Genomic DNA, 17,659 nt, shown 5'->3' on the forward strand with positions numbered 1-17,659 from the left:
AATTTTAAAACATCCGACAACTTGTGCTTACCTCAAAAGACGACTTTTGTTTATTCATTTTATACCATTTAGGTAAAATACGGTGTAGTTCCTACAAACCTTTGTCAATGAAAATTTCAGAATGTCAATTAAAAATGTCAATTTCATGCTTTTTGAAGATTAAATTCACCATACTTTAAGTCCATGTACGTTCTTGTTATGTTTTATTTCTTACTTTATGATGGCGGATATAATGCTAAATAAACAATAATGTATAACCTTTTAACACATGATGAGAGCTGTTTTTAATTACCATTTTTAGCCACTGGTATAATGACAATTCGGTAAATTACATGTGTCTGAAAAAGGGAAGTGGCTGATTCCCATTACAATCTGGGTTACACAGAGAAAATTATTAGGATATTAGTAAAAATATTCAGGCTAAAGAATTGTTTCATGACGTTGAATGAATACCTAACAATACTTTGCATCGTTTGCTTCAAAATAGGGGTGCAAAAGCATACCAGAATGACATTTTCCAAATGTGGTGCTGCAAATGATAAATAATATAGGTACATATGATTGGTACCTAGTACGGCAACTTTATATACTCTATAGACACTCTTATGTCCGATTAGATTTAAATTTGATAATATATCAATTTTTACAAATTTACTGGACGCTTTATCTTATTTGCTATCATAGGGGTAAACCAATCAATGTGATTGATAAAAGGAATGTACTAAGGTCATTTTAGGTGTTTACTTTCATAAATGTGTCCTATTGTGTAGATCTATTTCATTTTGTAAGAAACCATTCTTGGTAATACCAATCTAGTAATATACTTAAACCAACGATATCGAGGTACAAATCACACCATAGTTCCGTTTTTGCCTCTACAAAGGATTACTTTGCTTAACTTTTAGGACCGTAAGTATTATTATACAGTAATTTGTATAGTATCATATTGAACGATCGAGTGATATGATACCAACTTTGTATTCACCGATATTCATACAATAGCCGTATATTTTTGTGAAAATACCATACCTGTGTTTCAAGTGTACTGTGAATTATTGCAATTAAAATTATAAACATATTTCTTCCATATATTTCAACTGGAACCAAATGAATTGTGTTTTTTATGAAAGATTTAATGAAGAAGTAATTCAAAACAGATCATTTCCCACACAAGTCAAGCATGTTTGACAGTTAGATATCATGTTAAGGTCCCCTGTTTTGTACTGCTTACGGTTGTTTGCTTTAATGCTGAACTATAAAAACCTTACATTTGCCTTTTTTCAAATAAGTGTTCGACTAAAGTTGCTCTACTCAAAAGATAAGCGAAGTCCTGTTCTGAAATTTCATTTCGGTCAAGGCGTGCAATATAAAAATCACCATTTGGAACGTCTCCTAATTTTCCCCAAATATATAAACAAAAGAGCAAGAAACAGTGAAAAAATAATATCGGCGGATATTGTATTTCTTATTTTTATTCATATGTACCTTTATGTATGATTGTCTTTTCTTGCATAAAAAAATAATGGTATTTCATCTTTACACATAACAGTTTATTTAAGTGCACCCACAACGCTTCTTTAATTCCATATAAGCAGTGTTTCGTATGTCACACACAGACAGGCAAAATCAGTTTAGACTTCAAGTGAACTGTATATGATTTTTAACGAATGAAGCAATTGAAACAAATGAAGATTCCTGTACTGTAAAATTAATGTAAATAGAGCTTTTGCATAAATTGCATATAAATTTTTACATTAATTCATTGTATGTCCGTGTGAATTTTATATGTAGCTTGATATATTATACACATATTATACACATGCTCATTCAACCCCAATCTATTCTATATTCAGATAATACTTTATCGTCCTTACGTACTAGTACTAAATGTAAACAATGTACCGCTTAACTGACATGAATCTTATTGTGATTGCCATATCATCAATCGGCCTATTTTCAATTTCTTCAAAAATGGTGACGAGCAATAAAGTATTGTTTTGCACCATCATCCTACATGTGCACAGGTTATTAAAGAAGGAGAACAGATAAGCCGTTAACACGTTAACAAAACCAAATGCTCGAGGAGGCCTGTTTACTTTTTTATAAAAAGCTCATGATGTCGAAATATAACAATTTATATTTACTTTTCCTTCTCATTCAGAAACAGTAAGAGGCCTTATTATCAATCACACTTTATTATTCATTTATTGCAGTTTCGAAATAAATTTTTATAGATAGTAAGTACAAAACAGAATGAATAGTATTCTCTAAAATACAGATTTGATTATAGATACAACATAGTTATATCAAATATAGCATTTAGCATTTGTAGACTGTAAAAGCGTCAGTCGATTTGTGTTGTTTCACCACGAATCACCCCTAGCATAGGCATTGTCTAAATGTTATATGGACGGGTACCTTATGTTAAAAAAAACAAATCAAATTTTCAATTTGTCGTTAATGTTTTCCTCCTTTTCTACATATTGGGTCGATTTTGTTTTTTTTATAAATAATTTGATTGTATTCATTTTGGGGCCTTTTACAGCTTGCTTTATTGTATTGGTTTTATATATCATTTAAGACATGTAGAAATTTGATTGATCGTTGCGCGCATGTGTTTTGATGGATAAATGTCACATTTGCAATCAAACCGCATCTTTTTTCTCCTTATAAATGAACATTATAGGAATATATAATAACAAATTCCATAGAAAAATGCGATTGTGTACTACCAATGTAAATTGCAAAGCAGTTAAGCATTTGAAAAATACCTAAAATATACATAAGCTATTCTTATTGGCTTTCAACAATGGCTTCCAATGTTCTGAAATTTGTTTGCAGTATAAACCTCAGTTAAAATTGAAATTGTGGAAATATCTACTTTGAGTACAGAATTTGCATATTGAACGTTTTGTTATCATTTTGAAATTTTCACTTTTAGATATAATCATTAACAAGATGCATCTAAGAAGTAAGTAAGAACTTTACAATAGAAAAAGTTTATTTTTTTTATTAATTATTTCCTTAAATTTTACGTCATAATGTAGCAGCAGACTTTTCCTCGTATTTTTTCTTCGATGTCTTTGGCAGTTTTTGATTTGGGATAAAACATGTACATAATATAATCAGACTTCTAAAAAAACATGGGTTCATTCATACTAATTGGAAAATGTTTTTTTATAGTCATGCTTAAAAGTAATAACGGTTTTTTATACTTTAGTTACAGATGTGTCATTCGTTGTCGTCTATACTGCCCTGTGTCTGCCAAACACCTCACAAGGATCGACCACAAGAGTACCTAATGGTGGTAACAAATCACATAAAACTGGATAAAAGTTGTAGGATTTAATTCAAAGATAATATAAGATACATCCCAAGACAAAAAAAAAAAAACAAACAAACAAACAAAAAAACAAAAACAAAAACAAAAAAAAACAAAAAAAAAAAAAACAAACAAAAAAAATTATAGCGATCATTTGGCTAGATTAAAACACAATATATCTAAGTATAATTTGTGCAAGAAACAAGATATTTGCCTATTAATGATCTTTCATACATATATTATTTTGATTATTAGTGGCTTAATTTGACGTGTCGTTCATGACTACTTGTTTTAATACTTATTCTGTTTACCTATTGGGTATGTTAACAGCAAATGTTATAAAGATATATGCATTTCAAGATAAGTCTTAAAAGAGGTCTAACGACCAAGTAAGGACAGGTCGCGTTAGCAAAGGCGAATATCATCGATGACCATGTATGTAATTTCCACATTATTCATTTCCACGTTAACTTCCATGTTAATCCCTTGTAATTGATACTTTGTTATCATCTATCACAACTTCAGGCAACGACACGCTCTCATCAGTTTCTGCGGGTAGTAACAGTTTATCGTCTAGGATAGTATCAACTCCGTCACCTATGATGGCATCTTCATCGACAACCACGTTGACATCGCCTTCTTCGGGAAACACCCCCTCACCACCTATAACAACATTTCATTCTTCAGAAAATACAACATTTCAACCTGCGATGACATCCACTTCAGCAAATACCACATTACAACCAACAATGACTTCTTCCTTGGGAATTACCACTTTACCACCCTCGACAGCATTTCCTTTAGGATCTACCATGTTACCACCTATAACAATATCTCCTTCCTCAGGAAAAACAAATTTACATGTACCACCTACAATGATTTCTTCTTCTAAGGAAAATACCACATTTAATCCCACAATGACATCTTCTTCCTTGGAAAATACCACATTACAACCTATGACAACACCTCCCTCTACGGAAAATACTGCGTTACAAAACACAACAGCATCTCCTTCTTCGGGAATTAGCACATTAAATCCCACGATGACATCATCGTTGGAAAATTCCTCGATACCAACAAAGACAACATCTTCTACTACCATAGCAACCACTACTATAGGACATCGGAAAATATACATATGTATGTACATGAATGTTATTTATATTCTTTTTAACTTGTAGTTTCTTGTCGTTGCGTTTTTGTCTGGAGCCCTTTGAAATTGCACGTAAGTTTTTTTTTAAATTAAAGTTTAGAATATACACCAAAACGTAACGGAAGCATCATATCAATGGGACAACTGAGAGACATGAGGGTACATGGCCAAAACTTGAAAACAGACAGAAAATAGAAACAATTTACATTCACAGATCAGCTTATATTACTAGTATAGTATAGTACTAAAATTTAAAATAATAACTTCCTCAAAAGAGAGAGGGACTGCAGTTGCTCCGGACATGTTGAAGTGCAAAGTTAGTATTTCAATAACATTGCAATAATAAACTTCATGGGTGTGATATTGTATCAATAATAATAAAACGACATTCGCCATTTGGTCGATACACATATGTGTCTGAATGTTTTTTTTTAAGAAACAGACGCAAATGTTCAAAATCGCCAAATCTGTATTACTGGACATCAGATTCCAGTTAAATGATAAAGTTTAATTTCATAAAAATTGCTCTATTGCTTTCTGTTTCATTAAAACATTTGTTTGTTTGTTTGTTTGTTTTGTGTTTGCTCTCATTTTATCTTGATTGATTGATTGTCAGGGTTAACGCCGAGAAGCCATATTCAGTCTATAAACATGAAATGGATGATAAAATTGACAAGAAATGATGATAAAATTAACAAGAAATGATGATAAAATGAAAAATGGGATGGGACACATAAGAAAATGGGGTCGACAAATTTTGATTGCCACTGGAAAGGGAGAGGTGGGAAAGATCGTGCAATTTAGCCTCCGATGGCGGAGACCACGTTTTCTACTCCGATAGAATACCACAGAATGGTTTTTCAAATAGCGATGAACGTGACATCTTTCCTAACACGTTGCATCACTATGATTTGCGGTCAGGTCTTCCGAATTGAGACCTGCAACATGTCAGGGGTAGCCCATTCCACCACCTGGGACACACAACCCAGTTGCTCAGTGGGCAAAGTACCCTTGTCCCCGGTCATTGTTCTGAGAACTATTTTATCGCCTTTTACGACAAACCTAACACTTTTGTGGGCTTATTCCTTTGACACGGGGCGATTTATCTTTGTTATGTCTCTACGTAAACTATTTGACAGTGCTTGATTTAATTACATGCAATTAGTTTAGCTTGCAAGTTTCTTATATTTGAATAGGCAATACGACATCAATGCAAATACCACATCGATATAGACCTCTTATTAATTTTTGAATGGATTCAAGTAAAAAGGCGAATGTATATATTCCTGACATTATAATGTTTGCAGTATATATATAACTGACTTTGTGTTAATGACGTCACAATACCAAATCAACTATACAAAATAACCTGGTTTGCCTAATGAGCACACCATGATTTCGTAACATGTCACCAATTCCATTCATTATACAGGATTTGGTTGAGTAAAAACAAATCACTTTAATATGAATTACTATGTTATTATTTGTCGCTATATATTTTTGCCTATCTTTCCAAATTAACATGAACATAAACTGTATGCAATTTTTGCAGATGACAGTGAAGTGAACGTCAATCTTGCAATCATTGTAAATGGAACGTTCAACAAATCGTTGGAGGATGTACAGTCCGATGCATACAAGAATTTGTCTGTCACATTTAATGTTTCCGTATGTAGTTTGTGTGAAATTTATTGTTTTAGTTCATTTTATTTTCTAGCACAAAGTGTCAGTATCTATGGATGTTCAGTTATGATTCTATTTTTTGTCAAAGTAATATTGCAATTATTGATATTTTATTCTATTAGAACACAAAATCTCTAAAACTGTACTGAATAATCATTTTTTATATATATATTTCAGTTGACAGAATATTACAACGAAATTCTTAACGGAACATTTGTGAGAATTGCAAACTTGACATTTTTGTGAGTAGTGTTTTGGGTTTCTTTTAAGACGAATCTACATTGACCACATATGTCACATTTTGTATGGGCTACTTCCCAGTTGATGGTTTTTGGAGATAGAGAAAGGTCAGAGTGTATTGGGTGGATGTTTTAAATGGGGAGTTTGGGGAAATAAGATTTAAAAGTATTAACATTTATGAAAAATATAATAAATCTTTAATTAGGGATAAAAGTTTAAATGTTGAAGAAATTTAAAAAAAAATGATAATGTAACTATTTGGTAAGAAAAATGTGATTTGAATTTGGCATGGTACATGATGTTTATTGGAGATCTGAACATTCAATTTTACATACATCTTAAACGAACAAAACTTATAGTCATAGAGAGGGATAATTAAAACTGATTTAGCATCATTTAATTTAAAACCTTTTTAAAAAAAAATTGGGGTAATAAGTACATGAATTTGAGTGAAATTTCTACATTTATTAACAAAAAACAAGGAAAACATAAATATATATATTGCTGAAGGTGTCTTTGTGGCTTGCAGTCTTGTTTTAAGTAGTAATATATGCACATTAAAATGCTATATATACAGAGCAACGAATATAAACTGAATTAAAGTATTTTATTGTTATGTTTTTTGTGTAAAATTTAGATTCGCATAACTGGAAAATAGTAAATTTTAAGTAAAAAAAAAACAACAAAAGCAGCCCTTAACTTTTTCAAATGATAATTGGGGAAGCAAATCGTCATTTGTGGTTCAAAATCACAATAACAAACACTTTTGTCTTAAAGTCTAAACATGTAGGATAAAAGTTATGATTAGGTAATACCGTCCTGTTTTTTTTTCTTCCTTTTTCGGTAATATTATTGCATTTGTATATGATATTGGTTTAGCATGGGTAGTATTGGATGTACTGCAGACGTTATTTTAAAAACCCCTAAAACATCAACAGAACGCACTGGTATAATCAACAAATTGACAAATGGAAGCTTGTTACCACAATGTATAGCAGATTTACCAGTAAATATAAATAAAACAATTGGCAGGGTGTCTATTGTCCTTGATGGTTGTAAGTATAGTTTGTCCTATTTGTTAACATATAATAAATCATTAAAGCAATGTAGATTTCAAAGTCCAGTATAATGAATATTTATCACTGTTAAAGCGAACGCTTATATGTTTATATTCATATCCATATTATGAATTCAAATTTTCCACAATTAACAAATGTCCTTCATTGTGCTATAAGAAACAACATTACACTGGATTTCATTTTCTTAAATCATGTGAAAGATGTGTAATTATGGTTATAATTACATGTGTATGGAAATTAAAAAGAAAGACAGTAAGTTGAAAAGAAACATTATATTCGTTCAACAGAAACAATGTTTTATCCGTGTGAACGTAAGACTAATACTATCAAACAATCAAATAATTTATCATAGAATAGAAAATGAAGCATTTGAGCAGTAAAGCAACTGATTAGTCTTAATATTCAGATAGTAGCCTATTCCCCACGGCACACTGTTCTCTACACGAAGAAGGAAAATGGCTTTCCAATGGCTGGCCATCCTGTATTGACAAATGTCAGAAACCGGAAAATAAGAACAGATGTGGAAATCGTGGAAGCTGTGGAACGAATTCAGCAGGGGAAGTTAAGTGTTTGTAAGTGAGATAAAATGTAGTTTAAATTGAAGAAATAATTCTCTCTAAATATGAAAAGGAACTATATTCTTAAACTCAAATGGAATTTATTCCGATGGCAGAATTTGACAAACAAAAACAAGTTAATGAAAATACAACGAAAACACGAAGTGGCATAAATCAAACAATTTCTTTTCTTTTGTTGTTGTTATATTTCATATTTAAATTTTGTTTTTATTTTAACAGTTGTAATTCAACAAAAACATCTGCGTACGAAGGTGCATTTTGTAATATATCAATTTCTAAGACAACGCCAACGCCTATTACTTCACCTCCAGAAAAATTCACAAAAACAGATATAATTGGTATGTGTGTTATCATTTAATGATAGTTTTCAAGATATAAATCAATACAAACAAAGAAATTGTTTTTTTAATTAAAAAAGGCGTTTTGTAATCCAAGATGGAAGATATTTAATCGAATCATTTCATTATCGTATAGCACATTTATGAATATTTACAGTCTCGACCTTGTTGGTGTTGTAATCATAGAAATTCCAAAAAAAAAAGATTACTTACATGCACACCTTGCAGCCATTAAGTATCAAACTATGAAAAGATACGGTTACCTATTAATCCAATACGTTACATATTTTTTTTTATCAAATCAACCGTCTCTGTAAAAGATAGCTGATACTTTAAGTGTAATCAAGAGATTCAAGATTCAAGCGAAAAGAGACACACACAACAAAGAACACATACTTACTAAAGTAGAACGCGCATTGAAACACAAGTAAATGAGCAACCCTAAATGAACAAAAAATGTTTGTTAAATTATTCACGTGAAATTAATGTGAATCTAGCTTTGCGTTATATCTAAATTCATGTAACTGACGTTAACATGAAAATCATGTTAGTTTCATTTGGAATTCATATAAAACGCATTTCATTGAACTTCATGTGACAATGAATTTTAACCTTTGAACAGAAATAAATGTTTTCTGCAAGTCTACATTCCGAAAGCGATAAAAACAACTTTTTGTCTTCTTGATGCATCACGCTCCCATTTGACATAATAAGATCTATTCTGTGTGATCTTACTGGTCATGGTTCTATTCAAAATAGGGACCTACAGATATGCGTATCTAGTATAAGGTAAAGAAACAGATGCTTTTGGGAATTAGGCACACTTAACCTTATAAACATAATTTGAGCCTAATGTTTTTGAATATTTTGTCGAGTTTGGAGATTGTGAAAGCTACGAAACAAACCATGGAACGATCCTTTCTTACATAGAAAATATTCTTAAATTGAAAATATTGTGATATCGATTATGCATTAGCAGGGAATAAAGAGAATAAAGATTATAGGACAGAATGATCTTGATTTTAAAATTTTCTCACATACGTTTACTCCACTGGAATTGAATCGGAATATCATAAGTTCCCTACTCTAATAAATAACTTTTTACACATACCTGGATGGAACAGGACATTTCAAACCGATTTAAAAAATAAACATTTCCTCCTATACATAAAATATCAACTCCAGCTTTTGTAATATAAACACGACCCATTGATCGCTAAGTCCGTACGTTCTTTATAAGTACTATGAGGACATTATGACCGTCATATAATTTGATGTACCATAATGACATTTCTCAAATGAGAAATACATTATATCAAGCCTTTCATAATTGCAAAACTCAACGAACGTGACGTGTACCGGATTTTACTTATATGCAATGTGATGGAAGCAGGATATTGTAAGTGATTCATGGAATGTATGTGTAAGTGGTTACGGTTACTTGTTGGGGTGAATTTTATACAAAATATGTTTTAATATAACATATTTCCCTGTTGTCCAGATTGTTTATATGTATCTCTGTTTCCCCCTTTTTCTACTTTAATAATGTCTGCATAGTCTGCTGACCCGACCCTGATAATCCATCTGTATTGAAACCCTTGCAGTTCAAGTTTAAAAGTTTATGAAAAGTTGTGTTACAGTCACGCTGTGGTACAAACGTCATAAATGTGTTATTTTGAAGAAATTGCTTAGACACCAAGTTTGGGTCAACAATCATCATCTCCTGACTGCCCAGAGTTGGGAGATGTTGGTCATTAATGTGTCGGTATGTCATTGCATTACTTCTAGGTTTAAGTCTTCCAGTGTTTACTTAAATTTGTGTATATACTTATTGAAGACCTTTTTGTGAGTCTGAAAGAATTAACCATACTGTATTTAGGTTTTACCCTTGTACATTTTCTGCAATTCACCACATCCGTTTTATTATCTTTTATTTTTCATTGTATTTTGTCCTTTTTACTTGGTTAATATAATTATCATGTCGCTGCTTCAATTGGACTCAATCCAAACCCTTACTGGTTAGTATATGCAATTATCAATATTATTTAAGCATTCATCCTTCGTTTTCGTTTTCAGTATGTTTTAATATACTCTGAAATTTTCTAATTTAAAATATTTTTTTCTTTTCGCAAACTTTATTTATAATCTATAATTATGTAATCCGAAGATTTCTTTTAGAAATCACAATGACAATAACACTTCAGCAATAAACGTTCTGATCGTTAGCCTATGCGCACACGTGTATACGTTGTTATGTCGCAATTTATTGATATAATTAAATGCGGAAAAATCTAATCGCATTATGACGTTATTTAGTAAGTGTATTACCTGTTATTACAACATATACAAAATTTACGTGATACAAGCATTACTTTCAAGACTTTTGAAGAAATTACACCTGTATACACACAATAGAGATCAAAATAAATGGTTTGTACAATATATTTTTTAAAATAGGCATAGCTGCAGGTTCTGGAGGAGCTTTAGTTGTGATATTTGTAATAGCTCTTGGTTGTGTATGTAGAAAATTAAACCGTACAAAGAAAGGAAAGCATCTTGATAAGTATGTAATTCATTTTTATGCCTTTTTGCAAGTTCTGTTATGTTAACAAACGATTACATGGCATAAGATCATTGTATATGAAACATTTTGTAATGTTATAGATGTATGTATATATACGAACAGTAGAAACGCACAATTTTGAGGGGTAATAATATGAATAATAAGTTCAGTTCTGCGTAAAAACCGGCGAGAGGCTTATAATGGATGATTAATGTATTCTTAATCCCAAATATTTTTATTGCAAATCACTCTGTAGGCCACATAGAAACTGTTTTAGGAAATATGATATTGTGCCTGTTTTCCATGACTGGTCTTTGACTTTGACCCTGGATTACATTCTTTTGATTACAGCTATAACCTTGTTTCCCTTGATTAGATTATTCAGGATTATACTCACTTGCAATATAGCGGCTGCTGCAGATGGAGTAGAATCAGCTTATCTTTCTTGAGCACCATACTTGATTCCTTTTTTGTAGTTTTTATTGCAAGTGCTTAAGTCTTGTTCCTCTTACCTTTATATGTTATCTTTTTCTTCGGTTCTCTTCGTGATCTGTGTAGATCATCTCTGTTTTAATTGTTCACGTTCCGGCAATGTTTTTGGATTTTGAGTTTTTTAATCATTCAGCTGCTGACGGTTCGGTATTTTTTCCCGATATTTGATAACATATAAAGATGTTATAGGCCTAGAACAACGACAATTTTTTTGAGTTGCGTTTTTGCCATTTGTTCCTTCTATATTCTAAAATGAAATTTCAAATATTCATGAAGAAGCAGTTTTGCATAAATTCATTTAGATGACAGACGAAATATGTTACGGCTTGTCATTTTCTTGGTTGGTACATTGTTTGTTTCATCCAACCCTACATTATAGCTATACTGACGATGATAAAAAAGTTTTACAAAGAGAAAACTCACGAATAGAAAACGTTCCAAATCTTCGAACAAGATACACAAATCCTTCCTATCACTCCGACCAAGAGGACATGCAGATGCAACGTTTTGGACCGGAAGGTAGAAATGCAGGTTATCACTATGATTACGAAGAGGAAAATCCATACAGAACGATTGACGAACCAGATGTTGGAAATGTGAGTAGACGTTGTTCGATAAAACACCAAGTTTGCTTTAATTCAAAGAATAACATGATTAAAGCAATATAATTTTTGTTTGATAATATTTTCTCTCATTCATTTTTCCAATTTTCGCAATTATTGACGTAATAACTAATTTGTGATCAATGCATTTTTAGAAAATATTCCATTAATTAATTTCATTTCTATTTCGTTTATATGGAGCCAAAAAAAAGTTAAAAATCCAGCCTCATACAACAAAACTGAAATAAAACTACACATATAAACAAAGTAAACAAACTGTATTAAAAGTCAACTAAATTTATTCGGAAAGCTAAGTTACACATATTTCCTGCATGACTTCAATCGTGTTGTCCGTTTCAGTCCGCTTATACTGGAAACAAATAACCAAAACGGATAATCAAATCAATATAATGGTTATGATGATGAACTCAGATTGATGAACATATCTTATTTGCATAACATTTATGTAAATCAGTGATTTTAATCTGGATATTTTGGTTAATATGGTCGTTTAGCAATATTGAAAACAAGTAAATGCAAAAAGCATGAAACATCATGCAAGGTTTAACCGATCGTAAATCTATAATTTGTTACGGTGTCTATAATTGAAGGTCGTTATTTATCAACCAAGTCGAAGACAATCCGCCGTCAGGGTGGACCAGCCTGATCGGGACACATACAGTATGATTGAATCAGAGGCATCGGTTACGAATAACTTTTAATATTTGTTATGATAGATAAAACTAAGGAAATGTTAATGTCATTAAACAATAGTACCAACGTAGGCATATTGTCAAACATTAGTTCGACATGCCAAATAATGTTTATGGAATATGCAGGATTTCTTTTCACCATGTGATCCCAACTAGAGGTATTATTTATTGTATATTATATTTTCTTGTAAAACAACTATCTATGTAATAAAATCTAATTTCATTCGAAAGGAAAACATCTGTATGGATACAGTCAGGATTTCGATTATTATCTTTTATTCCTGCATTTGTTAAACCATTTAAATATATTCAATAAGAAAGTATCTATCATTATATGAATTGTTGCCAAGACTTTTATCATCATTTGCAGGTAACAAACAAAAATGAGCGTATTTAATATAAAGAGTCATTAATGCTTCTATAACAATGCTTGAATGTAAACAATAATCAATCTAGGTGTTCATACAATATCAAACTATGTTTTTTTTTCAATAATCGACACATTACAAGTCCAAGGGCAATAGTAAGGATCAATGGAAGTCTATAATGGTACAAGGCAATGTAATATGTACTGATCATGGACACAAAACCAGTCTATTATGAAGAAAAACGCGTTTCTTGATACGTTTATTAACCCGATTTTAAAATTGTTGTTTTGTCTTGTTAGTCAACATGTCCATATCATTTTATTAATGATACATTGCTAAATACGCAATTCATTATTGAAACGTTAAAAAAAATGTTTATTATGTTAACAGGAAATCATACTTATAAACTAAAATCTATGTCCGTACACTTGTACCTTATACTGTTTACCTTTTGATGTTGCATGGCCGTGAAAATGAATGAATCAATTCCTATATGTTTCAGTACAAAATCAAAAGACCAATACTGGACCGTAATGCACCGTAAGTAACATTGATATAAACAAAATTACGTATTAATCAAATTGCTGACATTACATATACAATCGCGAATCAAATAAAACTAAATCAATTCAAATATTGACACGTTTTTTTGTTATTATATTTTTTTTTTGTTTTTGTTTATTTTCAATGTCCTTGTTTTCATGGATTGATTTGTTTTACAGTATTTCAATAAATTCAAATGAAACCATACAACTCTTTTATTGTATACTATGTATATTTAAGACATGTTTCAATATTTGTATGGCGACAAGGTTTTACTGGTAAGTTTTTTTTTTTATTTTTAGATATAACTAGATGGAGTGTACGATGAGTTTGACAACACACCGGTAAACATAGCTGCTGACTGTATACATTTTCATAGTGTGACTTTATAAAAAATATTACGAAAAAATAAATGAGCAACTTAAAAAGTATGATGTAAATGAGCTATCTTACGTTAGGGAGTACAAGAAGAGGGAACGACCAAAAATTTGCATCGCAAATTTGACAGTTCTAACATCGTTGGCCATTTTCAGACCTTTATATAAGTTTACGTTATCTTCCCTATATCGATTTGATCCGATTGAGCAATGTAGTGAATAGAGTCAAACACATTCTGAGACGTTTGTGTACATTATATATATATATATATATATATATATATATATATATATATATATATATATATATATATATATATGTGTGTGTGTGTGTGTGTGTGTGTGTGTGTGTGTGTGTATTTTAAAATATGAAAAACAACTGATCATTATATCTTTTCTTTGATCAACTTCGGTACATTAAACATCTAAACATCATTAATTAAATCTCTGAATACATTGTTTATTTCATCTAACTATAAATGTACACTAGATTTGAAACTGTTAACATTAGTCTGTATTAAATTGTTCAAATTAAGAATTAAAAAAACTATGGTGTTACTAGTTTATACATTATTATTTCTTTTTAGGATCAATTGCATTTCAATTGTACCTAAAATAAAAATATATGCACAAAACGGTATTAAAATGTACTAACATAAAATAAAAAAATATAAAGGGAACCAAGATTCGAGCAGAAATTTAAATAATGTGTTCACAAGATAAACAATAGATATTTAAAACTTATACACACAACAAAGAACATGAAATAATCAAAACAATGCGTACAAACAAACGAAAGGAAACGAGCAACCCGGATTGCACTTAAACCTCTGCTTTTCTTGCAACACACAATGAGTTCATGTCCGGGGCAGACAAAAGAGAAAAGCAGAACAAGTGAAAAAAAACCACGTACTTACGGCAAGCTCTGGCATCAGTTTGAATTTCTATATGAAAATTTCATGAGGAAGAAAAGTTGACAAAACGGAATGAGAAGTCATCGCTTTTGCCGTAAAGTCCGGGTAATAGTTTTCCTTTTCGTCCATCTCAAATTGAAAGTCAAGCTATGAAGCTGACTTCATAGTGTCTATAGTTTTCTTTATCCTTAGTTCATTTAGATATATGCAATGTGTAAAATCCCCTAAACTAGGATTGTTTATAGACAATACGTCATCCTTGTAGCGGATAATGAGATAAAATTATCTTCCTAAACTTCGTTCTTTTTTTTTGGAGCAGATCAACGATAATGAGAGCCTCACAAGAGTGAAAAATGCGTCAATCGCACTAGACAAATATGTATGTTCGATGAAATATTCAAATGTTTCGTGAGCATCATCTTTCCTTTATATGGAAATTTATCTAAAATGTATCTAAGTTAATTCTCTAAGGTGGAGTAACAGCGATGTGTAGTATTTTTGAGTTTAGGATTTCCGCTGAGGTTGGCGAAATATACTATAAACGGTTTTGAAAACCATAGTTTGCTATCTTTTTATGATAATAAAATAGCATTGAGGGTTTCCGGAAGATTTTTCAAATTAATCCACATTGAATTGATGCCACTACAAAGCATGGTATTTGGAGCATTTAGCAAGAATGAAATTATCTTTCTATCATGTTTCAATCTCCCGTAATGACGTGACCGGGATGACTAAATTTGAATGTTCAGCTTTTACCAATTCAGTAAAAAAGCTTGAAGTTCTGAATTATCTATGGGCTCTAAAGATACTTAATCGCCCAACTACCATTTTGTTTGCTAAATTCAATATTTTATTTTAAATTATATTCTCTTGATTACTGCTATAACCATGGTTCCCTTGATTACTCTTTCAAATGAGACGATGTTTGAAAGTAATGATGCTAAATAAAATTAGCGAAAAAAGTCCAAAAGGACAATTACCCTAACAATACAGTAGATTTATATGAATATTAAACCATTAAATTATCATAACATGATGAATCCTATTATCTCGTCAGCGTTTGGCTCAATCTAATAGCTATTGAAATACTTGCAAAGATACTCTCTGACCGCTATGTTGAAACGGTAAGTTCATTAATTTTAAGCAGAATACCATCATATTCTAAACAAAACATTTTTACTATATATGCAAACAGCTACTTCCTGACCCTTATGTTCAATTTTAAGTGGCCATTTTTTTCGACGAATGAAACGTCCCCACATCAGTTCTATGTAGAATACAAACATAAAACAAATATATCGAGTTTGTTTGAAATAAATGTGTTTGTATCAGAGGAGAAGAGTTTTGCAAAATTGCTAACGACGACGACAACAAATACCAAGTGATGGAAAAGACTAACATGGCACATAAATGCAATGATAAAACAATTGAATGAAAGACGTACTTCTGATTGTGGTAGCGACACCACTATGAAAGTATCGGACATAATTCACGGTATGAACAATATTCGTTGTGGAATCGATATAAAAGCAGAAGGTAAGGGAAACAAGACGTCACAAACAAACTAAATCACTAGCAATTTGAACTCCCATAAAAAACCGGGAGTGACATCAAGTCCTCCAAAAGGTTTAGCATGTCCTGCTCCGCTAGTGGCATCAATCATATTGCAAGTGAGAGTAATCCAGTAATAGTTGACTAACAGTGGTACAGCTCAGAGACACGTCTCAAACAGTTTTCACACCAGGGCGAAATTGTTCATTTTAACAAAGTGTCCTGATGTAAACGCAGTAGATACCTTGGTTATAAAGGATAAATTATCCGAAATTGACAAAAATGAGATTAAGGTCACAAAAAGTAACAATCAATTACTCGCCAATATCAATTATTTTTAGAAACTGGTGAAAATTGATATCAAAAAGCAACTAATCATGCGATAGAAATTAACATAGGGTCAAAACTTTGCTTGAAAATTTCAAAAGAAATAAAGTATATCTCTCTGAAGCCACTAACACGATAGCATGCCATTTCCAAATAAAAGATAAAATGGGTTCATTCCAAAACATTCATATTCATATTAGCCAAACACGCGTATGAATATTGGTGCACCTCGAATATGTGATATATTTGAGGAACATTATATTTATTTAAGTGTAGAATAAAACTCAAAATTAAACGTTTGATGCAAGAGCACATCCATTATTATATTAAAGTGTGCTATGTTTGAAAACAAATGAATATTTTATAAATTGTTTTCAATATCATCTGTTAGAACTACCATGTGTACGGTAACATTAGATCTGTTTGAACACAGATCAATTACCTAGTTGATTTATTGCTGTTTAAGGTAAGTATTATGTGCAAGACGAGAACACATGGCAAAAAGATCCTGCTCTGTGCAAAGCCGATACGCTGAGCCTTATTTAACGTATTATTGTACTACCGTACTTTTACACAGTTTTCTACCGATAAGAAACAAGTTAGCACTCATACTATCTTTGCAGAGAAAAGCAGAGGACGCCTACCCTACCGGTGCACCTGGTCCATGCTCCCAGTGTTTAGTGGAGTCCGAGTGGCTCATTTGCTTTTGTTACTTTGTATGTATGATTTTTGTTACTTTATGTTCTTTGTTGTTTGTGTCTGTTTTCCATGTCTGGTCTTTGTCCCTGGATTACATGCTTTTGATTACCACTATAG

The 17,659-nt window shown here is 31.4% G+C and overlaps 1 protein-coding gene across 3 annotated transcripts; it reads left to right on the forward strand.

Moving 5' to 3' along the window:
• The first annotated feature begins 240 nt into the window (after positions 1-240).
• On the forward strand, positions 241-14,617 carry LOC148599189 (uncharacterized). 3 transcript variants are annotated; one of them, XM_088557591.1, is made up of 14 exons: positions 241-909; positions 2,942-2,971; positions 3,221-3,304; positions 3,848-4,462; positions 6,028-6,143; positions 6,336-6,400; positions 7,278-7,453; positions 7,884-8,049; positions 8,275-8,393; positions 10,851-10,956; positions 11,828-12,044; positions 12,662-12,754; positions 13,634-13,671; positions 13,977-14,617. In XM_088557591.1, exons 2-14 carry the CDS (start codon positions 2,959-2,961, stop codon positions 13,984-13,986), a joined length of 1,818 nt encoding a protein of 605 aa, XP_088413717.1. In that variant the 5' UTR covers positions 241-909; positions 2,942-2,958; the 3' UTR covers positions 13,987-14,617. The 3 variants fall into 3 exon arrangements, with proteins under 3 accessions (XP_088413717.1, XP_088413715.1, XP_088413714.1); XM_088557589.1 differs by having other exon boundaries at positions 242-909; positions 3,221-3,307; XM_088557588.1 differs by having other exon boundaries at positions 244-909; positions 3,221-3,338.
• Positions 14,618-17,659: the final 3,042 nt, after the last annotated feature.

Source organism: Perna viridis, chromosome 13 (assembly GCF_037379345.1).
Source record: "Perna viridis isolate PV_CMFRI_1.1 ecotype Kerala chromosome 13, ASM3737934v1, whole genome shotgun sequence".
NCBI classification, from domain to species: domain Eukaryota; kingdom Metazoa; phylum Mollusca; class Bivalvia; order Mytilida; family Mytilidae; genus Perna; species Perna viridis.